At 46.1% G+C, this 12,345-nt stretch overlaps 1 protein-coding gene across 1 annotated transcript; it reads left to right on the forward strand.

The window, feature by feature from the left end:
- Nucleotides 1-2,202: 2,202 nt before the first annotated feature.
- Nucleotides 2,203-11,904, forward strand: LOC139536812 (F-box only protein 40-like). Its single transcript, XM_071337444.1, has 9 exons — nucleotides 2,203-2,270; nucleotides 2,389-2,430; nucleotides 2,797-3,409; nucleotides 3,580-4,118; nucleotides 4,340-4,522; nucleotides 4,889-5,130; nucleotides 5,310-5,441; nucleotides 5,624-5,972; nucleotides 6,136-11,904. The coding sequence occupies exons 2-9, from the start codon at nucleotides 2,428-2,430 to the stop codon at nucleotides 6,355-6,357; spliced, it is 2,283 nt and encodes a 760-aa protein (XP_071193545.1). The 5' UTR covers nucleotides 2,203-2,270; nucleotides 2,389-2,427; the 3' UTR covers nucleotides 6,358-11,904.
- Nucleotides 11,905-12,345: the final 441 nt, after the last annotated feature.

Genomic DNA, 12,345 nt, shown 5'->3' on the forward strand with positions numbered 1-12,345 from the left:
GGTGGATATGCTGAGGATGTGCTGCGGGAGCTGGTCAGCACAGACGCCTCCCAGTTTGGCTGGAGGGGTGTGACCAAGGGCAGGTCAGCCAGCGGCTGTTGGCTATCCCCTTTTTGCAGCAGGCACATCAACACACTAGAGCTCCGAACTGTACTGCTGGCCCTGCAGTCTGTCCTTCCACATCTGAAGGGAAGACATGTCCTGGTGAGAACGGACAACACCATAGTAGTGGCTTACATCAACCATAAGGGTGGACTGAGGTCGCACCACCGCCATCTTATGGCACGGGAGCTCCTTCTCTGGGCTCAGGGACATCTAGCATCTCTACGTACCTGGCATCCTGAATGTGGCAGTGGATATGCTCTCGAGGGAGGACCTGCCACCTTGGGACTGGAGCCCACATCCCCAGGTGGTGCAGCACCTGTGGTACAAGTTCGAGAGGGCGCAGGTGGACCTGTTTGCCTCCCTGGACAAATCACACTGCCCCCTGTGGTACTCCATGTCGGAGCCACCAGGGCCTCTAGTCTTGGATGCTCTGGCTCACGATTGGCCAGGGCTGTAGCTTACGCATTCCCCCGTTTTCCCCTGATCCAGGCTGTGCTGGACAGGACCAGGTTGGCAGAGCATCGTCTGCTTCTGGTGGCCAAATACTGACCCAGACGACCCTGGTTCAGCCTTCTCTTGTTGCTGTTGTCTGGAACACCTTATCAACTTCCCCTGAGACCGGACCTGCTGTCTCAGGCCGGGGGAACTCTGTGGCATCCGAGGCCACAGGGGCTTGGCCACTGAATGGCACCAATGGTCCATGTTAGGACTACAGGAGGGTGTAATGAACACCATGCAGAATGCAAGGGCACCGGCTACAACCGCGGCATACCAGTTGCACTGGCTGTTGTTCTGCTCTTGGTGCACTGGTATTGAGGTTGTGCCCGAGTCATGCGGGGAGCAGTATGTCCTCCAATACCTGCAGTCTCGCTTGTATGAGGGCTTGACAGCCTCTACACTGAGAGGGTATTTGGCCGCTATATCTACCATGTGGGGTGGATGGACAGGCCAGTGGGGCGCCGTCCCTTGGTCTCCAGGTTTATGAAGGAGGTTCGTCGCCTGCGTCCAGCTAGGACCCACTCAATGGCGAGCTGGGATCTGGATGTGGTCTTGGCAGCTTTGGCAAAGCCCCCTTTCGAACAGTTGGAGTCAGCCTCCCTGAAACACCTCTCTATGAAGGTGGCTTTCTTTGTAGCGATTACTTCCATGAAGAGGGTGGGTGAGCTCCATGCTCTTTCAGTAGGTTCTGAGTGCTACCGGATGGACCCCGGGGGGAGTGTATTTCTCCGCCCCAACCCTTCATTCCTCCCAAAGGTTCTGTCAGACAGGCATGTGAACGTCCCTTTTATCCTGTCTGCTTATGACTCCCCGGCATTGACTCCCCGGCACAGTCTGGCATGCTGTGCCCTGTGAGGGCACTGGCTGCCTATGTGGAGTGGACACGGTCAGTGAGAACAACAGACCAGCTCTTTGTCTGCTATGGTGAGAGAGTGGGCTGGGCTATCAAAGGACTGTGCCGGGACCCCCCTTCCACATTGACGGCCCCTGCGTCTCGGGTCCCGCGCTGGGACTTTGCCGCTGGCTGGCCCTCTAGCACCGACTAATCTGGTATGGGTATACCAATATATTGGAGTGATCCAGTATAGTGAAACATAACGAAGGTTGCGCATGTAACCATGGTTATGTGAGTAATTTGGATCACTCCAATCCTCTACGGTGCTAGAGGCACCTCAAAAATGATGTAGAGAATGTGTGTACATGGGAGTAAATCTGTAAATCCTCACCTCGCGGATGTATCCCTCTGCCGCAGAGTGATACCAATATATTGGAGTGATCCAAATAGCTCACATAACCATGGTTACATACGTAACTTTTGATCCTTCCTTAAGCCTTAGTCCCACCCAGTTGACTAATTTAAAATGGTGGAAGTCCTCAATGGCAATGTCCATGCAAAAACAGGTTATTTCCAAGTAGGGATCTCTATCGCTATGGTTCCTCACAAGTTTCTCCCTATCACTCAGTCGCACTGGTTGGTTGAATAACTGAGTTCTCAACTGACCCAGGGTCAGCCCTTGTCTGGTAACCAGAGCATGTTTTTGAACAGGCTGTGTAGCATTTCTCAGTCAGCACGTTGGCCTATTTATAGCACTAACACATGATCTTCAGAAGGGACAGATACCATGCAGTAGTACTGTAGCGGCACAAGGGGAAATGGTTTACTTCAGGTAATTTTGAGACTATGGACTATAAGACAGTTGTGTAACAATTGATTCTATGGTTTGAAAGCTTTAAACTTTTTAGTATAAAGTAAAGGTTGCATTCAAAATGTCTTTCTGTTTCAAGGGATTTGAGTTGATCAATGTTGAACTGAAGAATAAGAACATGGTATGTTTCATTTGATTTAAATTGAAGGTTTACTTTATGGCATGTTAAAGTAAAAACCACAATACAACCACATTGAACAGCATGTCTCAATGTTTTCATTGAATTGATTTAGTCATTATGTTTTTGTGGGGAATGTGTACTATGGAGCTTCTGTGAAAAAGTTGATGCTGTTTCCCTATAAAAAATAGTTAACCATATCTAGCCCACAAGACTTTAGATGCGTGTTTACAATTCATGTTTAGTGTACAAGTGGAGACTATGCCATCCCATGACTTTAACATGTGAGAGGTGAAGTAGTTTTGACTGTGTTCTCTTCCTCTCACACTTTCTTTCATTCTCTCTCTCTTTCCATCCCTCTTCCATCAGAGACGTCATTGCCTTTCCTCTCGTCCACCCCGTCCTGCCGGTCATCGCCACTGTGACAGCTGCTACAGCCGGCGGTGTAAGGCCCCCGTGGAGATCTCCGTGTCTTGTGTGCTCATCCCCTGCCGCCTTTTGTGTGGAGCCCTGTTCCACATGTGCAAAGAGGAGGAGCATGCGCTCCTCTGCCCCAATGAGAAGGTGCCATGCCTCAACGCCGCCTTCGGCTGTCCAATCATCATGCCCCGTTCCTGGCAGGCTGGCCACCTGCAGGTCTGTCCCGCCAGTGTGGTGTGCTGCTCAATGGAGTGGATCCGCTGGCCAGCCGATGAAGCCTACGCAAACACACACCTCGATGTCCACGCACACACACACACCCTGCACGAGAACCTGCTGAAGGAGGAGAAGGCAGGAGAACAGTTGGACCTGGCCATGGCCCTGGATGATCAGAGACACTTGTTCGCACGTATGAAGATGAAGACTCTCTACCCAGAGATGATAGTGAAGGTGGAGGGAGAGGAAGAGGAGAAGAAAGAAGATAAGAAAAAGGAGACGACAGAAGACTGGGCCACAGTGCATCTAAGAAATGGGGCCTCCACCCTCTGTACGGGTGCTGATGGTGGGTGGAGTGAAGATAGGCCATAATTTGTCCTATCTGGTAACTGGATTTTCTGTACAAATCCAAAATGTTATTTGAACTTTATTTGATTTGTTATAAATTTGTTATAAATTTGTTATAAATTACAATAACTTGTTTTCCCTCATTAGTATCCTCTCTCTCCACGCCAGGCGTTCCAGAAACAGCAGTGACAGACCTTTCAGACTTTTCTTTGGAGAAGGAGGAGGGAGATGTGGGTGTGGAGGAACCAGGGGGAGACATCAGCTCTGACAGATACAACAGGTATGAGAGGATGTTCAATATGGATAAAGGAGGCTGTAATGTGGACACCAAAAACAGCCGGGGCAGGGAAGGGAAGGAGTGGAACCATTGGATGGAGTTGGAGGAGCAGTCGTGCAGAGAGAAGAAGGAGAGAAGAGATGCAGAAGGGTTGATGGGCGCTCTGCAAGCTCCAGAAGCTCCAGGGAGACCAAGGGGGACCGAGGCCAACCGTAATGCCACAGGGACTACAGGTATGGCCCCGTGGCAGGACGGGGTCCTGCAGCGCATGGCCAAGGAGGTCACCCCCCAGGAATTCAACATGTACCTAGTGCACCACGGACGCATGCTGCTCACCTTTGGCCAGATGGATGCCTGCACGCCACGGGAAAAAGACTTTGTCTATGGAAACATAGAGCCCATCCCTGTTCAGACACTGTACTCCTTCAAGGTAAGGGTGGAAGGTAGAAGTGAGGCCTGCATTGACTTCACACACAATGTAAAAAATAAGGGCAAGCAGAAACATGATGCAGTTCTGTTGATTTCTTTCTCTCTAAGGCATATGCATGGTCACGTACACACAGATACAAACACTTACACACACAAATCTCTGTAAAGTAATGTCATGTAGCCATGTTACTGTATGTGTTATTAATCATTGTTCCCCTGCAGGTCCCTGTCAGCTACCGTGAGAAGCAGCGTAGTGTCCACTACTATGACGCATCAGCCCGTGCTGAGAGTACCTGGGCCTGTGTGGATACGTCTGACCTGGGGGCATTAAAGGAGTCCTGGTGGACGGACGAGGCTGACAGCACACTACTGGGATACGCAGAGAGAGAGGTCATGGGGCATCAGGTATCAGAAGAGCTCAGCAGGTTCAAATAAGTGCCAGTGCTAGGTGCAATAAAATGCTGTTTCAAAAAAAGAGCATACGTTTCACAGCTATCAGAACAGAAATACAATACGTACATCCACAACACATAAAGATATTATAGCGATGTTAATGCAACACTTGGCTACTTTATCAAGTGGTTTGGATCTGTTGGTGTGACAGCTAAGGTGTTGGGTTGACAAGCCAAGGTCCCGGGTTCCATCCCCAGCTCGGGGGACCCCCTGATAAACAATTGGTGGAGATTTCTCACTCTCTCTGCCCAGATAAGGTTCTTGGAGCTGTTCTTGAGCGAGCTGAGATGTCTTTCTCTCTGTCTTCCTGGTTCTAAGATCAGTGAGGAGCGTGGACAGGACGGGCTTTATGTGGACATGGGGATGCAGACCCACTCCTTCAAGACGGCACCGTTCAGACGAGACACGACCTTAGCAGACCTGACAAGGGACAGGCCTCTGAAGCTCCGCCTCCAGCTGCATGCGGGCAGCACCTCCAGCCGCCACAACAAGGCTAGCTCCGCCTTCACCTTCCTCTGTGGACACTCCTTCCAACGAAGGGAATTCCCCAAACACTTCAGGTATCCCAAAAACTTCAGGTACCCCAAACACTTCCAATGCAAAGAGTTCCCCAAAGACTTCAGGTACCTGGGCCACTGTGATGTCATGTAGCCTTGAGTAGTTGCCCTGATATGGCTGTATAGCCTCCATTGTAATGGTTTCCACACAACTAAAATGAAACATTGTTATCATTATTCAGGAACGTGCACACAGACATTCAGACGTGTGCTAGTGGCTGGTTTGAGCAGAGGTGTCCCCTGGCCTACCTGGGCTGCACCTACAGCCAGAGAAGGTTAGAGCCTTTCAAACAACCTGCCACGGTCACCTACAAGTAAGAACCATTCAACTGTCTACTCACAACTCATGCTCTGATTGTGGAAGAACCAGTGTTTGTATATAGTTCAGTATTTGTATTTACAGTCATTCAGTACATCCCCTCCAATTGCAAGTGTTTTTTGGAGAGGTGTTTTCATTACCATACCCTAATCCTGTCCTCTGACCCTTTACCTACAGCCAGGAACTGAGCATCTTCAACCTCCGACCCACCGTCCCAGCTTCTCAAGGGGAAGGACCAGAGCCCCTTAAACCCTCCAAGTCACAGTCTGCTCCAGAACCTGACCCAACCCTCAGGAGGAGGCGGTCGAGGGGAGAAGGAGACTGCGATTCTCTGAGTGCTTTGCCATCCGAGGTGCTGTGCCACATGGCCAGTTTCCTGGACAGCCTGTCCCTGTCCCAACTGGCCCTTGTGTCCCGCCTCATGAGAGAGGTGTGTTCCTCTCTGCTGCAGGACAGGGGGATGGTGTCCCTCCTCTGGGAAAAGAAGACCTACAAGTCTGGTGTGGCCAAATGGAAGGCCAAAACGGTAAGAGCACTGGAGTTTACAATGACAACAGTCTGTCGAGTAAGTTAAATGCCGTGAAATGGAAACGTAACCCCCTTCTGTGACACATTTCCCATGTTCTCCTCTTTCTCCCTGCCTACCCTTTCCTCTCTTTCCTTTCCTCTCATCTTGTATCGCTACCCAGGTGTGGGAGTTCAGTCATCTGTTCTCTACAGTAGATTTGTGGCGTTTTATAGACAACGTGCCGTCCATGTCGGAACACCTGAAGGTTTGTCCCTACTACCAGACCTGGGTACCACCCCAGCCGGTGGCCCTGCCCAGCATGAGTCACCTACAGGGGGGAACACAGGAGCAGGACAACCAGCAGAGACAGAGCCTGGTTGCTCAGTTCATGGGCAACAGATAGCAGGGAAAAATAGTATTCTGATCCTACCTGACAGTCAGTACTGGCTGGTGGCACTTCAAATCTGAGGATGGGCTGACAATAATGGCTGGAATGGAGTAAACGGAATGGTTTCCATGTGTTTGATACAATTCCATCAACTCCATTCAAGCCATTATTATGAGCCAGCCTCCCCTCACCCGCCTCCTCTGCTGACAGTCCACCCTTGATGCATGAATAGAACAAATAGAACAAACTATGTGCCAGGCATTTTCAGCTCCAGAGAATTCAGTTAAAAAGTGTGTGTTTATTACTAAAACCTTTATTACTAAAAGTTTACTTGCTATCTCACAGTTGGATTTACCAGAATCTCGAAGCAGCTCGAAGAACCAATCACACACGTCTGTAGGAGACAGACAGGTCGAGTGACGAATGAGGGATTACCTCCCCTCATACTAAAGAGCCATTTGCTTAATCTCTGATCATTCCCGAGCATGCCGAACTTCCTCACACTCTTGCAAGTAGGGGAATGTGGTGAGATATCTCACTCATAATATCAGACAACCTGGGTAACGCAAGTAACCTTAAGTTATTTTTCAATTATTAGTTTCAATATCTCACAAAAGCCACAATCTCCAAGGTGAGACAATTGTATTGCCACTGACCTTATGCATTAAGGCAGGGTTGGATAAGAAGGTAACCTGGGCAAACTGTAGGCACGAATGGTGAACTGACAGTGCATCTAGTTCACTCACTCACTTTGCCAACATAAGGGCACAAGTGAAGCAGTCTTAAAGGGGGCTTATTTTCATCATGTCTGAGGCATTTATAGGAGAGTGTGATGTGTTTCACACATAATTGCCCAAGAGGAAGGCAGGTCAGGGCTTAGCGCAATGAATGATACACCCTATGATGGCTTTCGGTGATTGATTTGGGGGGGGGTCTAAAAATACATATAGTCCTGCTTTGTGGCATTTCGTGAAGGCTCTATGTTATACTGATCAAAGTACAGGTTTTTGCGGGTGTCGATATGGTTGTTCTTGTTTGATAGAGCAATTGGATGTCTTTCAGCGATGTTCCTATTGGTGGATTCATTGCTAAATGTACAAGCATTAAAAAAAAAAAAATCCAGTCTCTGAAAGACTACAACTTGCATTGGGCGGTGCATCGTGCTGTAGCCCCCGTCCCTTCCCCAAGGCGGGCTGTTTTGAAAAAGAGGTGGACACTTACAACAATCCTTTGGGCAAAACTGAAAGAACTGACCAGATGCAATGAATAAAATGTAAAATATATGTATTTCTAAAGCCCTTTTTACATCAGCCGATGTCACAAAGTGCTATACAGAAACCCAGCCTAAAACCCCAAACAGCAAGCAATGCAGATGTAGAAGTACAGGAGCTCATAACAAGTTAGTAGGAGCCAGTCTAACTAGCTAGCCAACTCCAGCCATGTGCTAACATTTGCTGGTAAACTAAGATTTAGGTGGCTGGTTGTAACATTGTAGCTTGCTATTTAGTAGCTAGCCACACTTACAAAAAAATAGGTTTTACAATCAAGATACAAAAGATCTCCAATTGTTGATCTCTATTAGACTGGCTAGCCAAGCATACCTAACATGGATATTTCAATATTGTTAGCTTGCTGTTGGCTAACTAGCATCACTAAATTGGCAGCAAGATTGATAGCCAGCTGAGACTGTCTGAGAACCAATTAATCAACCATAGACGATTTATACAGTTGAAGTCGGAAGTTTACATACACCTCAGCCAAATACATTTAAACTCCGTTTTTCACAATTTCTGACATTTAATGCAAGTAAAAATTACCTGTCTTAGGTCAGTTAGGATCACCACTCTATTTTAACAATGTGAAATGTCAGAATAATATTAGAGAGAATGATTTCTCAGATTTGATTTATTTCATCGCATTCCCAGTGGGTCAGAAGTTTCCATACACTCAATTAGTATTTGGTAGTATTGCCTTTAAATTGTTTAACTTGGGTCAAACGTTTTGGGTAGCCTTCCACAAGCTTCCCACAATAAGTTGGGTGAATTTTGGCTGGTGTAACTGAGTCAGGTTTGTAGGCCTCCTTGCTTGCACATGCTTTTTCAATTCAGCCCACACATTTTCTATAGGATTGAGGTCAGGGCTTTGTGATGGCCACTCCAATACCTTGACTTTGTTGTCCTTAAGACATTTTGCCACAACTTTGGAAGTATGCTTCGGACCCATTTGCGACCAAGCTTTAACTTCCTTCCTTTCTTCGATATATCCACATAATTTTCCACCCTCATGATGCCATCTATTTTGTGAAGTGCACCAGTCCATCCTGCAGCAAAGCACCCCCACAATATGATGCTGCCACCCCCGTGCTTCACGGTTGGGATGGTGTTCTTCGGCTTGCAAGCCATCCCCTTTTTCCTCCAAACATAACGATGGTAATTATGGCCAAACAGTTCCTTTTTTGTTTCATCAGACCAGAGGACATTTCTCCAAAAAGTACGATCTTTGTCCCCATGTGCAGTTGCAAACCGTAGTCTGGCTTTTTTATGGCGGTTTTGGAGCAGTGGCTTCTTCCTTGCTGAGGTGCCTTTCAGGTTATGTAGACATAGGACTCGTTTTACTGTGGATATAGATACTTTTGTACCTGTTTCTTCCAGCATCTTCACAAGGTCCTTTGCTGTTGTTCTGGGACTGATTTGCACTTTTCGCACCAAAGTACGTTCATCTCTAGGAGACAGAACGCATCTCCTTCCTGAGCGGTATGACGGCTGCGTGGTCCCATGTTGTTTATACTTGCGTACTATTGTTTGTACAGATGAACGTGGTACCGTCAGGCATTTGGAAATTGCTCCCAAGGATGAACCAGACTTGTGGAGGTCTGCAAATTATTTTCTGAGGTCTTGGCTGATTTCTTTTGATTTTCCCATGATGTCAAGCAAAGAGGCACTGAGTTTGAAGGTAGGCCTTGAAATACATCCACAATACACCTCCAATTGACTCAAATTATGTCAATTAGCCTATCAGAAGCTTCTAAAGCCATGACATAATTTTCTGGAATTTTCCAAACTGTTTAAAAGCACAGTCAACTTAGTGTATATAAACTTCTGACCCACTGGATTTGTGATACAGTGAATTATAAGTGAAATAATCTGTCTGTAAACAATTGTTGAAAAAATTACTTGTGTCATGCACAAAGTAGATGTCCTAACCGATTTGCCAAAACTATAGTTTGTTAACAAGAAATTTGTGGAGTTGTTGAAAAACAAGTTTTAATGACTCCAACCTAAGTGTATGTAAACTTTTGACTTCAACTGCACATATTCATCATTGCTACCAACACACAAACAGAGAATGAGTTAGCTATATCCCCCCCCAAAAATTATGCAGACAAGGGTGAAATAGATGGCTATTTTGTAACATTAGCTAGCTTACGTTAGCTAACATCAGTCAAAGATAGACCGAACAAACAAACATGTTTAGTCTGATGATGGTAGCTACCAGTCTAGCAGTGACTACCATGGCATAGGTGACATGGATTGACTATGTGTATATCAAAAGATAGCTAAATTATTTAGCTGATGGCTTTCAGAGTTCAGGACCGTAACGTTAGCTAGCTAGCTAACTTACCCAGCTAGGCTCGCAAGCTAGGTAACTTTTGTTATGAAGGGAAAAAATGTCAGCCGTCGTCGAAATGGATTCCCCATCAGTTCAGCGTTAAAATCCCGCTGATAAGCTTTGGTCAATGCATCATTCTTGATAGCTGCAAACCACTGGCAGAATCGGGGTTAATCTCTGGTAGGCAGAATGGTGAAAGATAACACATGTTCGCGCTTGTTTGTAATTAGCACAAAGGCCCAGAACACCACATGGGTATGATGACAAAAATGTGTAAAAATCTAATGTTTTCAAAAACACCTTGTCTGAGATTACTGTTTTGGTTGTTCAAGGTAAACAACAGTGTTATCCAAGTTTGTTGCCTCGCCTCCTCTACCTAGGGGGTGGTATCAGCATTCGCTCTAAATGCCGGACTTTATGATTCACTATGAGCAGACGAATACACAGGGAGTCGAAACTTTCCGATTCTACCAGTCAAATGAAAATGTGCTAGTTCTAGCTTGTGGTTTGGATAATTGTGATGTTTATGATAAAAATTTAATGTTGTTAATGTAGTAATGACTATATGCTGTGGCAGAGCCAGGGTGAAATTCCCCTTTAAAAGGAGACATATTTCATCTTTACGCTTTCCAACGGCTCAAAAGGCTGCTGTGAAATCACATCAAGCACAATAGACAAATCCACTTGTTTCCATACAGTGAGCGTGCATAATGAGCCCTAGCACTCTGGATAGTCTCAATGACACTGAGAGGCAGGCCTGTCGTATCCAGATTTAACTTCTCACGGGCCAGGCTCAGAGGGCCAAGGTGTCGTGCTGAGGGTGGATAATCTCTCCTTTAGCTTGGTTCGCTTGCGTGACACGAGTTGCCAAAGCTCATTGCACAGCAGGAGAGCTATCCAGAGCTTGCCATGACATCAAGGGGCTACCAAGATGAGGGCTGAGGAGGAAAAGTGTAAAGCAATACCCTCAGTCAAGGGTGTGCCAGCACATCCACCCCAGTAGTGTGAAGAACAACGGGCAGTGACCATATTACCTCAACGGACCGTATGTGACATGATTCAGGAAACTAGGCGTATGTTGCAAGTTACGACTTCACAGGAGAGCTGATTGAACATAAAAAATATTATTTTAATCGAAATGCCAGAAATGCCTTCTCAAACATGTGAACTTTTATGTGCCTTAATATCAAACTTGTATGCCATCTGTAAATACGAATAAAATGGTTAAATTACAAGCCAAGTTGGTTTAGACACAAAAAAAGTGAGCAACCTTCCCGCTAGCCATGATTGGCTGAGATAATGAGTGGGCTGGACATGCCGAGGATGATTTTGGATTGGTCTACAATATAGCATGCGTCTGTCTACTGGAGCTGGTCAGTATGTTTAGGTAATCATGTCGAACGCCGCTTTAAAGAAATGATTGTGTAGTAAAACTGCATAAACCTAATGTCAAGTTAAAGTGTACTGTTAGCTAGCTAACGTTAGCTGGCTCGCTAGCTAACGTTATGTGTATGCTCTCCACTTCTGGAGGACCAAGTTTTGAAATCAGTGGAATTCGAGTATGATAGCTAAGGAGATGGAGAAAACACCAGTCTCGATTGCATCGTCAAACTAAGGCAACCATGCATGACATCAGACAGGAGACGCGTGCAACCATGATGTATACTGGTAAGATTTTCAGATATTACATGTTTCTAATTTTGACAGAAAGTGATTTCATTTCAACTGTACTGTTAGCTAGCTAACGTTAGCTGGCTGGGTTGCTAGCTAACTTCATGTGTGTGATCTTATTCTCGTATCTCAGACACATTTGCATGACTAGTTATAGCCATAGAACCTTGTTGGTTAGCTACATGCAGATCCATGCAGGGTAGTAACGTCATGAGTTGTGATTATGGTCCATTGTTTAGCTAGCTAGCTAGCTACATGTCTTAATAAAAGATTACACTCTAATTTTGACAAAGTATTTTTATTTGAAGTTAAAGTGTACTGTTAGCTAGCTAATGTTAGCTGGCTGGCTCACTAACTAACGTCGTTACGTCATGCGCTGGGATTCATTGTTTACCTATCTAGTTATGTTTCATAACAAAAGACTCTGTCTAAGTGTGCCAGAGCACAGAATAACTGATGCATTTTTGAACGCTCAACACCCGTTGAATATGTCCGGTGTCAGTAAACGTCGGCAACAAAGCGTAATTCTATTAATGCTAGCAGCACAGTTGCAGTCACCAACGCTCTGGATAACATGAAAAAAGCCTAACCAGCTCTGCTAAGGTGATTAAATGGTTAGAGTGGGGTGTTCTCTCATTATGTGTCTGGAAGTCAACTTTCAAAGCAGAATTACTTTCCCATTGTTTCCTCAATTTTACAAGAGAGCCCTGTATAGATTACAAT

Source organism: Salvelinus alpinus, chromosome 13 (assembly GCF_045679555.1).
Source record: "Salvelinus alpinus chromosome 13, SLU_Salpinus.1, whole genome shotgun sequence".
Taxonomy (NCBI): Eukaryota; Metazoa; Chordata; class Actinopteri; order Salmoniformes; family Salmonidae; genus Salvelinus; species Salvelinus alpinus.

Coding starts and splice junctions, on each gene's coding strand:
- LOC139536812 (XM_071337444.1), top strand. Junction 4,523..4,888: donor GAGAGGTCATGGGGCATCAG/GTATCAGAAGAG, acceptor CCTGGTTCTAAG/ATCAGTGAGGAGCGTGGACA. Junction 5,442..5,623: donor CCTGCCACGGTCACCTACAA/GTAAGAACCATT, acceptor CTTTACCTACAG/CCAGGAACTGAGCATCTTCA.